General features: G+C 45.6%; 1 protein-coding gene across 1 annotated transcript; it reads left to right on the top strand.

Moving 5' to 3' along the window:
- Window positions 1-489: 489 nt before the first annotated feature.
- GNPDA1 (glucosamine-6-phosphate deaminase 1) lies at window positions 490-11,805 on the top strand. The gene is made up of 7 exons (XM_082652314.1): window positions 490-603; window positions 1,464-1,593; window positions 4,572-4,673; window positions 5,847-6,029; window positions 7,035-7,219; window positions 9,026-9,200; window positions 10,112-11,805. Exons 2-7 carry the CDS (start codon window positions 1,470-1,472, stop codon window positions 10,210-10,212), a joined length of 870 nt encoding a protein of 289 aa, XP_082508440.1. The 5' UTR covers window positions 490-603; window positions 1,464-1,469; the 3' UTR covers window positions 10,213-11,805.
- The last annotated feature ends 6,640 nt before the right edge of the window (window positions 11,806-18,445 follow it).

Here is an 18,445-nt window from a genome sequence, read left to right as displayed (position 1 = left end):
ACAATGTAAGGATATTCACGAAAAATCACTGAGGATGTAGTCTAACCTGTTAGCAATGATTACCTTAGGGTGGGAAGTAGAGGAGACCAGGGACCTACATTTTTCTCTAGTTCATACTGCTGCAAAGATGGATTTTTTTTTTAAGGTAGAAAAAATCCAATTATATTTAAAACAAAAAAGCAGCAATAACTAGGTAAATAAATGATATCTAAAAAAATAAACTGAAGGCAGAGCCAAGCCCAGCCCTAGAGGAAGCGAGTCTGCTCTTCCTCCCGCGCCCCACCCCCAGCACTGAAAACCCTGCCCCAGCCCCCGGCCTTGGGGACTGCATCCCTGGGAGCGACCTGGGACACCCCCCAAGTCTCCCTCCTCCACCAAACCAGTCTCCAAGCCCCGCCCCCCACGGCTTTTCCGGGGCCTACACAGCCCCTGTGCTAAGAAAATGGGAGCCCCTGGCCCGCCGGGCAGAGCCCTCCCTGGAGCCGCAGCCCCTAGAAGTCAGCCCCGCGGGCAGAGCGCGGCACCGCGTGACCTGCAGCCACATGACCCACGCGGGGCGGGGCCGCCAGCGCAGTCGCTGCATCAGCCGCGGGAAGCGTCCGCGTAAGTGGGGAGCGGGGTCCGCGGGGACCCTCCTCGCGGGCGGGGGTCCGGGCGCTGCCCAGCCTCCGGCAACCTGGGGCCGGGACCCCCAGCGATCCGTTCGGGTCCCTCCCCGGGAGGGGCGATGGGATCGCCATTGGGGTGGGGGAAAAACTCCTGTACCCCACGGACCGCGGATCCGGCCACCTCAGCCTTGGCCTTCCCACTCTGATTTGACCGCAGTGCGGCGGGGAGGACTAAACGCCCTCCTTCCAGAGCGATTACCTTTGCCGCGTGTTCTTTGGGGGAAACAAGATCTGCAAAGCAAGGCAGGCCGCTGGGAGCGCCCCTCTCTGGTACTGAAAGAACACACCTCTCCAGGCCTCCACCTGCTCTAGTGAGCCAAGATGATCCCATGACCTCTCTATTTATTGAGGAAGAGTTCAACAGTAGAGTATCTAGCCAGGTGGGGGTTGTCGAGGGGTGGGGAAGGGGGGCCTGGGTCGAGCTGCAAGAGGATAGCCAACATGTTATATTGAATACTATGTGGTTTACATGCATCTTCTCATTTCACATTCACCATCATGAAATTTGTCAGGTAGGTGCTGTTGTCCCCATTTTCCCGTAAGAGAAAACAAGCTCAAAGAACTTGGGTCCTTAACCAAGGTCCTGCAGTTGATCAATGGAGGAACCGAAATTGGAACCCAGGTCTGTCCCACAGCAGCGCCTCCCGGTGGGTAGTGGAGGCACTTGGCCCAGCCTGTCAATGCTCTGTGAACTTCCCCTTCTGGGCTCAGACAGCATGGAGAGAAGGGCTTCTCCCCTCCACCCCTTTCTCCTTACCCCTTACCACTGATTCCTTTTGTCACCTACTCCTGCAGGACAAGATGAAGCTCATCATCCTGGACCACTATTCTCAGGCCAGTGAGTGGGCAGCCAAATACATCAGGAACCGCATCATCCAGTTTAACCCAGGGCCAGACAAGTACTTCACCCTGGGGCTCCCTACTGGTGCGTTGTGGGATGGGGAGGGTGGGCGAGGGCATTATGGGCTTATAAGGGGCCAGGTAGGTAGGCCCATTCAGCCAAGGGACTGCAAGGAGGGCTCTGAGGTACTGGCCCTATGAGTGAACGACTCCCCTGCCCCCGGAAATACGAAAGAGAGGACCCAGCTTCCTCTGGGCTGGTTTGTTGCTGCCTGCTCCTGAAGAGTCCTGGAGTAGAAGGGATCTTGGTTAGGCAGGAAAAACTTTGATTTTTTAGGCTATATCCTAAGCCAGCCCTGTCAGTCAAGTCTCCTTAACAGAATTAAGTCCTAATACCTTAAGGCATACGTTTTATGTAATGAATTAATTTCTCTTCTCTGCATCTAGAGTGCTACTAACTAAGCACCATCCTTGGGAGAATTGAGAAGATAGTCACTCAACGCATTTTCTGTAAGGCTTAGTTAAACACAGGACCTAAGTGAAAAACAGTCCTAGTTTCTTTGGGGAAAAAATCAGAATGTTGCCTTTATGGGAGGATATTTTAAACCCAGTTTTTCAAGGCAAATGTTCTGATTCTTTCTTTCAGAAGTGGGGTGGATTTGCCTCAGTGACCAATCCACTATTGCAGGAGTCTTCAAGCTTTTTCTGTATACGGCCAAATAATAAATATTTTACACTTCACTGGCCATACACTTTCTGTTGCAGCTACTTAACTCTGCCCTTGTAGCTCAAAAGGAGCCATAGACAATCCAGAAATGAGCATGGATGTCCGCCGGCACTGACATTTGAGTTTATATAATTTTCATATATCATAATATTCTTTTGGTTTTTAAAAAGTTTTAAAGTGTAAAAACTACTCTTAATTTATGAGCTCTACAAAAACAGGCAGCAGGCCAGATCTGGCCTGTGGGCTGAAGTTTTCCGACCTCTGCTCTAGCGGTTTGTGGGAACAGTATATTCAGGTAGGTATCTGGTGAAACCACCAGCGTCTCAGACTGTGTCGGGGCTGTGCTAACATCCTGTTTTCTAACTGTGGAGCCACCCTGGGTCAGAGTCTGGGCTTCTGCTGAAACCCCTCCCCATTTCCCCATCGTCTGCAAAATTAGATCCAAGCCCCTCAGAGTGGTGTTCAGGGTCCTCCAAGACCTGGCCCCTTCCTGACTATCACACTTGAACCAGCACAGCATTTCCATATGGGTTCCTTGGAACATTCCTACTGTTAGTTGAAGCACCCTCAGGGCTCTGGGTGGAAGCCACAGAAGCCGACTCTGGCTAACTTAAGCAGAAAAGGAATTTATTGGCTAGATAGTGGAAGCTCACAGAATTGATGGGAAGGCTACAAGTTTGGAAAATGGACATGATGAAGCTCAGGGGGAGGACAGGGAAGCTGTGTGGCTCAGCCATGGCTAAGACCATGTCACAGGGATAGGCTGATTATTTTGTGTGGATGGGGCTGCCACTGTCATTCATTCAGCAGGTACTTATTGAATACCTGCTGTATGCCAAGCTGTTCTAGGTGCCAGGGATACAGCAGTGAATAAAAAGAACACAAATTCCTGCCTTCCTAAAGCTTGAATTATGGTGGGAGAGACAGATAATAAACAAGTGAATTAGCAAAATATAGAGTATGTTAGATGGTGATAAGAGGGAAGGAGAAAAATGAAGCAGGGAAAGGGGCTAGAGAGTGTTTAGGCAGAGGTGGGAGTTACAGTGTTGGATATGGGGGCAGGGAAGGTCTCTATGAGAAAGTGACATTTGAGTAAAGGCCTAAAGAGGTGAGTTAGCTATGCAGATACCTGAAGGAGAGCATTGCAACAAACACCATGTGCAAAGGCCCTGAGGTAGAATTGCTTGAAGCAGGATTCCTAGCTGGGGAGAGAGTTAGCCAGGGGCCAGGTTATATAGAGCCTTTGTTAGGACTGATTATAACTCAGAGTGAAATGAAAAGCCATTAGTGGGTTATGAAAACAATGATCTGATTTGGGTGGGGCTTTTTTCTTTCCATCTTTTCATTTTTAAAAGTTTCATGCATTCAGAAAAGCTGAAAGAATAGTACAGTACCATCTACCTAGATTCACCAATTGTTAACCTTTTGCCACATTTGCTTTCATCTCTTGTGTCTCATGTTCTGTCTGTACACACACACATACACGCACACATTTCTTATAAGCCACTGGAAAGCAAGGTCCAGAGATCCTGACACTTTACCTCTAAATCCTTTAGTACATATCTCCTCAGAATAAGGACATTCTCTTATATAACCACAATACTATTATAATACCTACGAAAATTAAAAATCATTTCATAATATCATCTAATATATAGACTATATTAAATTTTTTCCCCGAATTGTCCACATTTTTTTAGAGTTTTTAAAAAAAATTAATCCCAGTGTCCAGTCAGGCTTCATGCATATTTAGTTTCTTAATCGACAGCAGTCCTCTTGCCTTTTTACGGGTTTTATGACTGACTTTTTAATGAGACTCAGCTCGGGTTTGCTGCTCCGAGGGGAAGTCTTCCCCAAACCCACAGGCTAGCCTGTACCACAGCCGACATTACTGCTTCGTGTCCCCACTCCTAAACAGTGAGCTCTTCCAGGGTGGCTGCTGTGTCTCTCACTTCTCTGCATCCCCATCACGTACCTCTCACGTACTGGTTGCTCAGGGAATGTCATGTCAGTAATTAAGTCTGACATTCACTGAGGTGCTAATCACAGTCATTTCAATCATCAGTGTGCTGAATGCTAGGGATTCAGCCATGAACAAGACAAGACACAGCCCTTTCCCTCCTGGAGCTTACAGTCTAGGGGGGAAATAGGCATTAAACCAGCACTTAACGGATGGCAGTTGGGATTGAGCATTGGGCAGGACTTCAGATCTGATTTGTTTCTGTCAGGTCTGACATGTTCTCCTGGTGGAGCATCCCTGATTCATTCCCGGGTGCCCTCTGGGCTTCCAGGAGTTGGGGGCTGAAGGGGGTTCATGGCTGTGGCCTCTCTTGCAGGGAGCACCCCACTTGGCTGCTACAAGAAGCTGATTGAATACTACAAGAATGGAGACCTGTCCTTCAAATATGTGAAGACTTTCAACATGGACGAGTATGTGGGTGAGTCTTGGGAGAATCGTACTCCTCCCCTCACAGGATCGGCCCAGGAGAGGACGGGGGAGGTCTCAGGGAACCAGTGGCATTTGGGGGTAGGCTCAATTGGTGATACTGTATCTTCCAGGCCTTGGTTCACTCAGCTATGACATGAGGCTAATAAAGCTGACCTCATGGGCTGAAAGCATTAAGTGATATAACAGGTGTGGAAGCTTCTTGATCAGAGCAAGCACTTAATGAATTCCAGCATATCTCCTCCCCTGCCTCGTCCCCAACTCCATGCCATTTCTTTCCGGAACAAATGGCTGCAAAGGGGATCTGGGGTCCCATGGCTGGGGTGTGTGCTCCCCCTCACACCAGTGTCTGTGTCTGGACTTTCTCTCTACTGTTCATCTTCCAGTCCCCTTCCTGCCAAGTATACTGGGAAGGGAGCTGAGACTGGTGTCCTTTCCACTGATGAAAAGTGGCACCTTGGGCTTCTGTCACCCTCTCCACCTCCACCATCATTTTGTAATGGTTTTAATTGTGGTAAACTACACGTAACATAGAATTTACCATTTTAACCATTTTTATGTGTACAGTTCAGTGTTAAGTAGATTCACACTGTTGTGCAACCAATCTCCAGAACTCTTTTCATCTTGCAAAACTGAAACTATCCATTAAAAATCAACTGCCCATTTCCCTGCTCCTCAGGCCCCTGAAACATGCACTTTAAACACTGTTTTTCTTCTTAACTGAAAAAAATCTTTTTTTGGAAGCTCTGAGATAATTCTCTCCAACCACTTGGTGTTCCACTTGGGGTTCAGGCTGAGCAGGGTGTAATGGGGGGGTGAATGGTGAGGTGGGAGGCACAGGGTAAGGGGTGTTCTTGCTTCCTTTCCTGATGGGCCCAGCCCTCCCCCGCAGAGGCTAGCCCACCTCCAGAGGTCCAGACTGATCCTGGCCTCCAGCCATTCTCTTGTGAAAAGGAGATCAGAATGAGGGCCCAGGCCCATGGTCATGGGCACAAGGACACCAGCTCAGCTTACTCCGAGTGGCTGGGGGTGAGAGGGCTACTGCCCAAGGCTCCCTGATGGGCTCTTCCCTGAAAGTGTCTCTGGGGTCTGGGAGTATCCTGCCATCCTTGGGAGGGTGCCCTTGCTCAGCCTGGCATGACTGAGTGCAGCCATGGCCTCACAGGCCTTCGTCGAGACCACCCGGAGAGCTACCACTCCTTCATGTGGAACAACTTCTTCAAGCACATTGACATCCACCCAGAAAACACCCACATTCTGGATGGGAATGCAGCTGACCTTCAGGCTGAGTGTGATGCCTTTGAGGAGAAGATCAAGGCTGCGGGTGGGATTGAGCTGTTTGTCGGAGGTGAGCTCGACACCGCAGCAGATGTCCAGGGCAAACCCAGGGTGGCTGGAACATAGGAGAAGGGGACAAGACCCATGCCTGTGTGCAAACAGCTCCCTCTCTCTGCACCAGTGACAGTGGGGTCACTCATTAGCCTGAGGCAGCAGGGAAGGCACAGAGTGGGAGCCCTGGTGCCCTGCCCTGCCTCTGCCGCTCAGAAACTTTGTGATCTGGGGCATCTCCTCTTTCTGCAATTTGATGCCTTGTCTGTAAATCGATGGATTTGGATTTGGACTCCAAGATTCTCTCTATTCCTCAGACAAGGTTTTATGGATCAGTCATGGGACTTAGTTAAACATAATCACAGACTCATGTAGTTCCAGAAGATTCCACCATCAGCCCCTGCATGCTAAAAATAGCAATTGAACCCCAGAGAAGTTTTGTGACTTGCCCAGGGTCAGCCAGCCAGAGCAGTGGAGAGAGGGTGGGGACCTAGGGTATCCCGCTCTCAGGTTTATGCCTGTCCCTGCCCAGAGTTGCCCTCTTACACTTCCATCTGTCAAGGCCTCTGGAGTCCCCCATGGGGGGTGGGGGTGGGAGGCTGAAGTCGAACAGTCTTTGACTGCTCCAGATTTAACCCTTCTTTACTTCCAGGTGGGGAGGAAATGGCTAGGAGTGCTCATGTTCTGAGATCTTATAAACTTGGCAGCCCCTTTCCAGGCCCTGTGTATGTTTTCTTCGGTGTGACTCCATCCCAGCAGGGATAGAGAAGTGGCAGGAGAGAGAGAAGTTACACTTGGATGATCTGGGGGGCAGAAGCTTTTGGGATTGCTCCGTACTTAGCTTTCTGAGGGTGGCAGCAAGTTAACAATGTCTGTGTGTGCCTCAGCTAGAAATGAGAGGGGAAGATCATATGCTTGGTTTTCAAGGATTTTTTTCAGACCCCAGGTGGGGAAGGAGAGATTGTCCGTTCTTGAAATCTTGGATCCCTGGGACTGACAGGGCTGCCCTGTCTCTTCTGGGCAGGCATTGGCCCTGATGGACACATCGCCTTCAACGAGCCGGGATCCAGTCTGGTGTCCAGGACCCGTGTGAAGACGCTGGCCATGGACACCATCCTGGCCAATGCTAGGTTCTTTGATGGAGATCTCGCCAAGGTGCCCACCATGGCCCTGACGGTGGGTGTGGGCACTGTCATGGATGCTAGAGAGGTAAGGGCACAAGGGGGGCTGGACTTGGCTTTTTGCTGTTAATTTCAACTATACAGGTACGACCTGAATCCATTTTATTAAAAATGAAGACATTGTAAATAAGGCTAAAATCCCAACTGACCCTATCACTGCCGTCCTTCCTCTCTGGAAGTAACCATTCTTCCCAGTGTGAGGTGAAACCTTTTCAGCACTGACTGCCCAGGAGGCCACAGGCTCCTGGTCTCTGCCTACCCAGCACCACTAATATCAGAATATGAATTTGTACCTGTCCAGGTACTGAGAGGGGCCCTCTGGTTCCCTGCAGTTGGTGGAGGCCACTGCTTGAAGGGAGCTCCCCCTGCAACCGCAGGATGCTTGTGGTTATAGCCCTGTGCTCAGGGAGTCATAAATGTGGAGAAGTGTGATTGAAATAGTGTCTTGAACTGAATTGAGTCTTTCTATAGAAATTTGGGTATCATTTGAATTTTTTGTAGTTCCAATTTCCTTACTTTCATTAGAAGCATTTTCTCTTCCTTTCTGATATATTCAGTGGGAAGCAGCTACAGACATTTTAGCTTTAGGTTTCTTTGCCCAAGTCTGTAAACAAACATGTAAATCATTGAAAAAGTTTCCCTGTCTAAAGTGATTTTTTGTGAAATAAGCAATGGCAGCAATTTCTGTTGGGTAACCTTGAATCAGTACCTAGGGAGGTCATTCTGCTGTTTTTGGCCTTGCATCTTATAAACACTACAGTTTGAGGGCTCTTCCTGTGGTGTGCAGAAAGGACCTGGGGATGGAAATCTGGAAATTCTTTTTTTTAAAACGAGTTCTGGGGTCCTGAACAAAGAGTCACATTCTTTCTATGCCTCTGTTTTCTCATTTCAAGAAAGGAACAGTAAATCCTGCTCACAACTCCATGGCAGAAGTGAATTACAATGAAAGGATATCTGGAATGCTGAGTTCTTTATAATCACTTTCTGGCACTTAACATTCTTTTTTTTTTTAATTAAAAAAATTATTTATTTTATTTATTTATTTTTGGCTGTGCCTCACGGCTTGCAGGATCTTAGTACCCTGACCAGGGATTGAACCCAGGCCCTCGGCAGTGAAAGCAAGGAGTCCTAACCACTAGACTGCCAGGGAATTCCCACACTTAACATTCTCGATATTTTAAGTGTTGAGGGGAGTCTGTGCCTGTTTTACTTAAACAAGAAGCATTACTCCAAGTCACATGAGCAGGTCTAATACTCTGAACTGAAAGTGACCAGATTAAGGGGCAGCTTTATTGGCATTCAACCTTAGCAGCCACACAGATAACTCTCACCATTGCTTCCAAGGCCTCCCTGGAGGCGCAAATCAGGACCCGTCTTTTTCCAGTTTGCCACTGTGGAAACTCACCCAACCTAGCGGCCCCGGGACCCAGTGTCAGAACCGTTGGGATAAGGCGTGGGCCTCTGTATGTACGGCACATCTGCTCCCAGGGCACTTTCACGGTCATCATCAAAGGTGCCAGGAGGCACTATCATGTGGTGGTCAAGAGCATGGACTCTGGGTTAGAAATGACCTGGGGCAAGTTACTGAAACCCCCATCACAGAGTCCACTCCCTTATCCTAGAATGTGGGGATAACAGTGCTCCCCATCTCAGGCTACTTGTGTGACAGAGCACACAGAGCGTGGAGCAGCGTGCCACGTGCTAACGACTTACAATGACACATAACAACAACAGTCCTTACGATTGTCCTGGGTGGCCACCAGGATTCAGGTGTCTAGACTCCCCGTTCCGCTGCTCCTTCTCCTCCATCACAGGCTTGTTTTCTGATCCCCAGGTGATGATCCTCATCACGGGTGCTCACAAGGCGTTTGCTCTATACAAGGCCATCGAGGAGGGAGTGAACCACATGTGGACCGTGTCTGCCTTCCAGCAGCATCCCCGCACGGTGTTTGTGTGCGACGAGGATGCCACCCTGGAGTTGAAAGTGAAGACCGTCAAGTATTTCAAAGGTGAGGGTGGGGTGGGTCAGGGAGTAGGTTGCCAAGTTCAGGTGTGCCAGGAGAGAGGAGTGGATCTAGCTTGCATGCTCTGGCTACTTTGACAACTATGATTTTAATAAAATCAAACCCTCCTCTCAGAATACAGTTTTCTCTTCCATCCATGACTATTTAAGGGTCCATTTCTAGAGACCTGTTTGCTCTGAGGAGGAGGAAAGAGAATGAAATGAAAGTGGTAGTTCAAGGGCAATTTGGTAATCTCCTTGCAGCGATACTGAGCCTCAGGTTTTTTATCTTTCCAGATCTTGTACAGGCCTTTTCCTTGTAGTCAAGGCACTGAACTGTCATGCACATCTTTTTTTTCTTCTACTTAAAGCGGACACTCACTGCTTTAAATAAACTTATGGGAAAATCCTCATTTACTGAGCAGGCAAATTAGGAATTTGTTCTTTGATGAAAAGATTTTTTTTTTTTTTTTTTTTTTTGCGGTACGCGGGCCTCTCACTGTTGTGGCCTCTCGCATTGCGGAGCACAGGCTCCGGACGCGCAGGCTCAGCGGCCATGGCTCACGGGCCTAGCCGCTCCGCGGCATGTGGGATCCTCCCGGACCGGGGCACGAACCCGTGTCCCCTGCATTGGCAAGCGGACTCTCAACCACTGCGCCACCAGGGAAGCCCAAGATTAACCTTATAATGGCCAACTCTCCTAGAGACGAATTTATAACAGTCCCATGGATTCTAGCATTCATTAGGAATAACAAATTCTTTTCCTATTCTTAGGGTGTTTATCGTTTGGGCCCACAGACGAAAGATGATGAGTATCAGTTCTAGGACAAAATTTGAGAGCTCCTGGATGTTACTGTTGATAATCATGGAACTCTGCCTCTACCTGCATTAATGACTTTTGTTTTTAATTTTTTGTAGGTTTAATGCTTGTTCATAACAAGTTGGTGGATCCCTTGTACAGTATCAAAGAGAAAGAAACAGAGAAAAGCCAGTCTTCTAAGAAACCATACAGTGATTAGCCTGTGCTAATCCTAGTGCCAAGTACCTCATTGGGACAGGCAGGTCTTTCTGGAAATTGTCTTTAGGAGGACAGAATTGTATTTCTTTAATCTAGTACGGTTACCCCAGATAAGTGGGTGAACTTATTATTCTTGGCTATGCAGCGTGGAGTCCAGTCATGGAGTTTAGCTACTTGGTTGTAACTTACTGTTAATCAGAAAAAAAAAAAAAAAAAAAATCACTCCATAATTTTGATGTTGGCCCGACTAGGGGTTTTTAACTTTTTGCTCTGTCTCTGACACTGTTCACGTGTACAATACACTCCTGCTAGTAAGTTCTATCATTATGTGCACTGATTCTCAATTGGGAGGGAGTTAGGGGCTTATGTATATGGGACAAAACCTCTTTGGAGAGTCCTGAGAGCCCCTCTTGAGCAGGCCTGCCCCTTATTTGGGAATCACTGTTTTAGATTAAGGAACAAACACTCTTAATGTCTAGAACCAGTATAAGGAAGCGGTCCCTCTGGTCAGTAACAAGTGCCATGGGAAGGAAACTATCCCTTACTTTCTTTCCCCAGTTTTTACTGCTCTTTCAGTTGGCCTTTCTGTGAACTCAGAGGACTCCTTGAGGGAGGATTTGGGTGGGTAGGACTAAGAAGAAGGCTTTTGCTGATAAACTCAGAGCCTCAAGGGGCCCAGCCACGTCAAACTCCCCTCCATCAGGGACCTTCCAGCACCAGGAGGAAGGCGGAAACGCTTTTCCCACCAGAGCCCTGTGTTTTGTTCCAAGGTCTCACTGTGGCACCTCTCATACGTGCTCTTTCATAAGTCCACAGGGCCAGCAGATACTGTCAAGTTCAGCGTTGTGTTCAGTCAAGGTGATGGAGCCAGGGCAAGCAGCTTAGTTGAGTTAGAAACAACACACGAGTGACATGTTCTACATCCCTAAGAGCTGAGTGCCAAGAAACATACCAACTGTTTCTAAAGTTGCCTAATGTCCTTTCCCCACTGAAAATACCCTGCCCTTCTAACCCTCCCAGGTTCGTGTGGCATGGTCTGATGTTCCCAGAACATCAGGAAATACAGTGCTTTTGCTCCTTTATCCTTCACCCCTTGTTCACAAGCTGTCCACTGCTCTGCCTTCTTTTACTCCTCTGCCTTGATGGTTTGGATGCTGCCTCCTCCTCCCTATCTCTGTGCCCATTTGAAGCTGCTGCTGCCTCTATTTCTGGGAAAGACCTTTCGGAGCCTGGCTCAGGCCTCTCTTTAAGTGCTGTGTTTGGTACCAGCATTTCACCTTTAGCTTTTATACGTGATTGTGCTGTCATTCTGTCTTAAGCTAATGGATCAATGGACTTGTTTACAATATTTTCTATTAAATCCAGTATTTTCACGTAAGATGTGTTGTTTGTGGACTTCCACCCCCAAAGGTCAGAAGCTGGTTTGGGTTGATATTTATGTATTTTGAGAATAGCTAGCGAGCAAAGCTTCATACTCACTCCTCACAGCAGCTCGGCAGGAAGTCACAATCATAGCAACTGTTGATCTTCTTCAATCACCCGAGGGGAAAATAATCAAAATATTTCATAAAAATGAAGTGCCTGTGTGAAAAAATGGTAGGAATGAACAGATGAGCAATAAAGTATCCGATTCTGGCTCTACTTGGCGTCCAAATGAAGATATGACTGTTAACTAGAATAAGGCAGATTTGTGACCAGGAGGGATGTATCAACTGCAAGGTATGGAAGACAGGTTTATGGTTTTTTTTTTAGTTAAAAAAGTCAATATAATGGAACATCTTGGGTCAACGTAACCAACTGAGGTATAAGTAGAAGTTGAAAGAAGGGTTTACTTTTTTAAGAACTGTATTAAGATAACTTACATTCCCATAGAATTCACCTGTTTTAAATATACATTCAATGATTTTTATTAAGTTTATGGAGTTGTACAATTCCTCACCACAGTCCCTCTCTATCATCCCCAAAGCTCCCTACTCCTACCCCAGCCCAGGTGACCACTCATCTACTTTGTCCCTATAGATTTACCTTTGCTGGACATTTCGTATATAAATGGAATCATACAGCAGACATCTTTTGGATCTTCTTTGGCTTCTTTCACTAAGCATAATGTTTTTGAGGCTTACCCATATGACATGTAGCAAGCATCCATTCCTTCTTATTGCTGAAGAATATTCCATTGTATGGATATACCACATTTTGTTTATCCGGTAAAGAAGGGATTACATTTTAAGTACATATGTTAATAGGAAAAAAATCATATTAGAACGAAATGAGAAAGGATTTAGTGATGACAGCTAAGCTGGAGATGTCTGTATGAACTCAGGACCTTAAAAAGATCTGTCATGGGAAAAGAATCTTAAAAAGAGTGGATATATGTATATAACTGATTCACTTCACTGTACAGCAGAAAGTAACAACATTAAATCACCTATACACCAATAAAAATTAAAATAATAATAATGATTAAAAAAAAAAGATCTGTCTTTCCCAGGCCAGTTTCCCTGGTGGCCCAACAGCCGTGTCGTCCTGCTACAACCAGCTCTTATGCAGATCAAGTGGGATGTATACTCCTGGGCCAGACTGGGCCTCTGATACCACTCAGGGCTTCTTGGAGAGGAGAAATTATATGTTTTGGGGGCAGGGATCACAGTGGTCCTGGAATATCTTGTTCCCAGAAAACAAGGATGCTTTCAAAAATGTCCGAGGCAGTACTGAGAGGACAAAGCAGCCTGTTTAATGAGACTCCTATTGGCCAGGTTGTGACAGTTTGATCAATAAAGAAATATTAAATACAGCTAAATGAAAGAAGACATACAGATGGCCAAAAAGCACATGTAAAGATGCTCACCACCACTAATTATCAGAGAAATGCAAATCAAAACTACAATATCACCTCACACCAGTCAGAATGGTCATCATCAAAAAGTCTACAAACAGGACTTCCCTGGTGGCACAGTGGTTAAGAATCTGCCTGCCAATGCAGGGGGCACGGGTTCGAGCTCTGGTCTGGGAAGATCCCACATGCCGTGGAGCAACTAAGCCCGTGCACCACAACTACTGAGCCTGAGCTCTAGAGCCTGTGAGCCACAACTACTGAGCCCACAAGCCACAACTACTGAAGCCCGCGACCCTAGAGCCCGTGCTCCGCAACAAGAGAAGCCACCGCAATGAGAAACCCGCACACCACACGAAGAGTAGCCCCTGCTCACTGCAACTAGAGAAAGCCCACGCACAGCAACAAAGACCCAACGCAGCCAAAAATAAATAAAACTAATTTTTAAAAAAAAGTACAAACAGTAAATGCTGGAGATGGTGTGGAGAAAAGAGAACCCTCCTACACTGTTGGTGGGAATGTCAATTGGTACAACCACTATAAAGAACAGTATGGAGGTTCCTTAAACTAAAAATAGAACTACCATATGATCCAGCAGTCCCACTCCTGGGCATAATATCTGGAGAAAACCATAATTCGAAAAGATACATGCTCCCCAGTGTTCATTGCAGCACTATTTACAATGGCCAAGACATGGAAGCAACCTAAATGTCCATCGACAGGAATGCATAAAGAAGATGTGTTACATATATACAGTGGAATATTACTCAGCCATAAAAGAAGAACAAGATAATGCCATTTTGCAGCAACATGGATGGACCTAGAGATTATCATACCAAGTGAAGTAAGTCAGACAGAGAAAGACAAATATCAAGATATCACTCATATGTGGAATCTAATTTTTAAAAATGATATAAATGAACTTATTTGCAAAACAGAAACAGACTCACAGATTTCGAAACCAAACATTATTATCAAAGGAGAAATGTTGGGGGGAGGGATAAATTAGGAGCTTGGGATTAACATACACACAGTACTATATATAAAATAGATAACTAACAAGGACCTACTACATAGCACAGGAAACTCTACTCAATATTCTATAATAACCTATATGGGAAAAGCATCTGAAGAAGAACGAATATATGTATCTGTATTGATAAAACTGAATCACTTCGCTACACACCTGAAACTAACACAACATTGTAAATAAATCAACTATACTCCAACAAAATTTAAAAAAAATAAATAAATACAGCTAAGTGGAACAAATTGAATCTATCTGTAAAACCCCAAGTGTGACACTCAAAAAGGAAATGGTAACATTAAGTATATATGGAGTTGTATAGGAAGTTGTTCAGGAAGGGTGGATGGAATGTGCTTAAATTTTCATTACATTTAATAAAAACAAGCAGCATGTTGACATAAATGGGTGTCACCTCTCCTATTCAATACGTCTGTTTATAAAGAACAGATGGATACAAGAGTCTAGCCCACTATCTACCCGCCCCTATCTATGGCTTACTCCCTTACTTCCTCACGTCTTTGCTCAAATGTCATTTATCAGAGAGATCTTCCCTGACCCTCCAATATAAAGTAGCAATCCTGATTCTCCATCCCTCTCTGGGATAGTTTGTGATGCCTCCTTCCTGGGAACTAAAATCCCTACTGTGCTGAGATGCTAGTGAAGCATGCATAAGTTTCCAGTAAGACATATTGTGATAGAATCCTGGGTTATCAAATAATGGGTAAATAAAACAACATAGTAATTTGGATCTCAAGGGTGCCCTTAACACCAACTATTTTCCCCTAGTCCATTCGGTCTACTTAGAGAGACCTAATTCATAATGTCTCAAGACTCTAATCCCTTTTCCTCCAGTTCTTCTCTGAGCTGATGACCTTGAAAATAGAAGCAATCGGAAAGAACTTCCACAAGTTCCCACCATCACATACACCCGCCTGCCAGCCCTGCCCTCATTGTTTGCCCTTTTCTTGTCACCCTCTGTGCACTAGATCCCATCTTCTCTTGCCTCCTTGAGGGCATTGCTCCAGCAAGACTCTCCTCTCGCACCTACAGCATCAAACTCCTTCTTTCCTGGATCACCCCTACCAGAATACAAAGTAAGCTTTAAAAACAAATCTCTTTACCCTGTTTGTCCCCTCCTGTAATAGCTTCATTCTCTGATACCCTTTTCAATAAGCAAAATTTCTGGAATTACCTATACTCCGGCTCCAATCTCTCTCCCCTAGTTCTCTCTTTATTCTGGTATTCCCATTATGCACGTTACACACCTTTTGCAATTCTCACAGTTCTTAGATATTCTGTACCTATTTTTCTTTCATTCCTTTTTCTCTTTAAATTTCAGTTTGGGACATTTCAAGATATTGACATATCTTCAAGTGCAAGATTCTTTTCTCAGCTGTGTTCAGTCTACTGATGAGCTCATCAAAAGCATTCATTTCTGTTAGAATGTTTTTATTTCTAGCATTTCTTTCAATTCTTAGAGTTTCTTTTGCTTACTCATCTGTTCTTGCATGTTGTCCACTTTTTCTGAGACCTTATCATATTAATCTGGGTTATTTTAAATTCCCATTATGATAACTCGAAAATCTCTGCCACGTCTGAGTTTCGTTCTGATGCTTGCTTTATCTCCTCAGATTATTTTTTTCCGCCTCTTAGCATCCTTGTAATTTTTTATTGAAAGTTGGACACGAGGTACTGGGTAATAGAAACTGAGATAAATGGGCCATTAATGTGAGATTTTATGTTTATCTGGCTAGCAGCTAGGCTGTGTTTTAATGTCTCCTGTAGGTGTCAGATGCTTCAATTTTCTTCAGTGTCTTTTGTTTTTGTCTCCCCTGTTGTCTTTGGGTTTCCCTAGAAACTCCTTAAAATAGAGGCTGTGTCTTGCAACTCTTTCAAGAGCTGTAATCCACTGTTATAACACTGGAGCCCTATAGATGATATAGTATTAGGGAGAAGCATTCTATAATCTTATGGTTAAATCTGCTTTATTTTACTGGGCTAGAATCTCTGGGCTGAGACCTACAGAAGTTCCTTAGCCTTTTTTTCCTCCCCACTTACGTGAGCAAGGAAGGCTAGAGAGGGCTCACACCATCCAAATGCCCTTCCCCTAGATCACTGAAGACTCCAGCAAAGTAATTTTCCTTGAGGGCAGGCTTCTGCCTGGAAGCAAAGCTCTGGGTGTATTTCCAAATGGTTACTCCTCCCACCCCACCCCCACCTCCTGGGGCCACCCGTTCCCCCAACAAGAGGGGATTCCTCTGCCATCTTCACAGTGGGAACATGATCCAGCTCCTGGAGGTAAAACCCACAGAAGCGTGGGGGCCCCCTAAGGAAGACTCCCAGGAGTTTTCTTGTTCCTGTTTTAAGTTGTAATAATTTGATACTTGTTACAAATTGCTCCCCAGAGTTTTAAACTCTCAAATGAATCCACACTCAGCGCCCTAGCAATTCATTTAAATCCTAATTATTGCCTCAAGCAACTTCGACTTTGGGTGAGCTGATCTGTGTTTTCTGCATTTTCCTGTCTTTCTAGTTTTTGTGGAAGTTTGCCCTGTGACCTCAGTTCTCTGATGGATCGAAGAAAAGCTGATTTTCAGTTTGTTCAGCTTTTTTTATTGTGAAGATACCCCGTTCTTTCTCAAACACACTCCAGATTTTCACCTCCCCTCCAGTGAAACAGCACTCGTCAAGGCCACCAATGACCTCTACACTGATTGCCAAGTCAGTGCTCAGAGCTCATATTATTTGATCCATTTGCAGTACCTGACAAAGCCGACCCCTCCTTCCTTCAAATTTGACATGGCTTCCAGGACATCACACTGTGCTGGTTTTCTTACCTTACTGGCCACTCTCAGTCTCCTTTGCTGGTTCCTCCTCATCACCCTGAATTCTTAGCATTTGCAGTGTCCCAGGGCTCAGTCTTTGGACCTCTTCTCTCTTAAAACTCACTCTCTTGGTACTTTCATCCGGTCTCATGGCTTTAAATACAATCTATACATTGACTCCCATATTTATATCTCCAGCCCGAATCTCTCCCTTGAACCCTGGACTAGAATATCCAACTGCCTACCGAACATCTCCACTGAAATAACTATCAGACATCTCAAACTCATCTGTCCACGACTCAACTCCTGATCTTCACCGGCAAACCTCTGCTACCTATAGGTTTCTCCATCTCAACTATTCAAAAAGACCTAGAAATCGACTGTGATGCCTCACCTTCTCACATTGTATATCCAATCTATCAGCAAATCCTATTAGTTTTACCTTCAAGGAAGTACAGAATCTGAACATTTGTCAAGACTCCAAGTGCTGGTACACTTGTCCAAGCCATCTGTACTTTTCACCTGAGTCACTGCAGTAGTCTCCTAATTGGTCTGTTTCTGTCCCTGCTCACCCTGCTCCCCTGAAACGTTAAGTCAGACCCTATCACACTTTGCTCAAAGTCCTCCAAAGGCTCCCATCGCAGAGTAGAAGCCAAAGTTCACCCAAGGCCCTATGCAGTATGTAGCACCACCCACTCCCATCCCACCTCTTAAAATTCTCCCTTCCTCAGCCTGCTTAAGTCCTTACTGGCTACCACACGGTGCCTGGAGCCCTCTAACATGCTCCTATCCCAAGGGCCTTTGCCCCTGCTGTTCCCTCTGCCTCGACTCTCTTCTCACAGGTGTCCACAAGGTTCACTCCCACACTGCCAAGCCTTTGTTCAAGTGCTATGTTGATGAACTCCTCTCCACTCTTTAAGATTCCAACATCACTCTGCTTCCCCCAACACCTTATTCCTTCTCCCGGCTTCTCTCTGTGGTGCTTATTTTCTGATAAACCATATGATTTGCTTAGCGTCTGTCTCCTTCCACCAGAATTTAAGTTCTACAAGGGCAGGGAGATTTATACCTGCTTTAATCACTGTTACATTCTCAGCACCTAGGAAAATAGTAAGGCCCATTGTGAGGTGTTCAATAAATATTCGTTAAATGAGTAAATGAATACTAGGAAACACAGTAGGTTACAAGAAGTGGAACGGGATCGAAAATAAGATACACAATCACCTTTTAAGTTTATATGCATTTAGGTTATATTAATATTAGTTTAGTTTGTTGATTCAATGAAAAAAATTAAAAAGAGCCAAGGAAAAGCAATAACTGTGCTGACTTTATACTTACCAACTGTGGCATCAGAATCTCACTAAATTTTCAATGTGCACAATATCCTCCAAAGCAACCCCTGGCTCTGAGAAATACGGGACTACTTGGAGTGGTAAATCTTTGGGCTGCCTGAATAATTGTGCAAAGAACAGACTATGGGTGCTGAAAGTTGATAGTACCATAAACAGCTTTCTGACCACAAACTCTCAACCTGGCCTGCAGGCCGATG

The sequence above is a fragment of the Grampus griseus genome, assembly GCF_964374135.1.
Source record: "Grampus griseus genome assembly, chromosome: 3".
Lineage (NCBI taxonomy): Eukaryota > Metazoa > Chordata > Mammalia > Artiodactyla > Delphinidae > Grampus > Grampus griseus.
The sequence above is the reverse complement of the archived record's forward strand: the minus strand, read 5'-3'. Positions and strand labels throughout refer to the sequence as shown.

What these genes read in the sequence shown, in the direction of transcription:
- GNPDA1 (XM_082652314.1), top strand. Translation starts at nt 1,470, where the DNA reads ATGAAGCTCATCATCCTGGACCACTATTCTCAGGCCAGTGAGTGGGCA. An exon ending in GATTGAGCTGTTTGTCGGAG is followed by an intron (nt 6,030 to 7,034) that starts GTGAGCTCGACA and finishes TCTTCTGGGCAG; the next exon opens with GCATTGGCCCTGATGGACAC. An exon ending in GACCGTCAAGTATTTCAAAG is followed by an intron (nt 9,201 to 10,111) that starts GTGAGGGTGGGG and finishes AATTTTTTGTAG; the next exon opens with GTTTAATGCTTGTTCATAAC.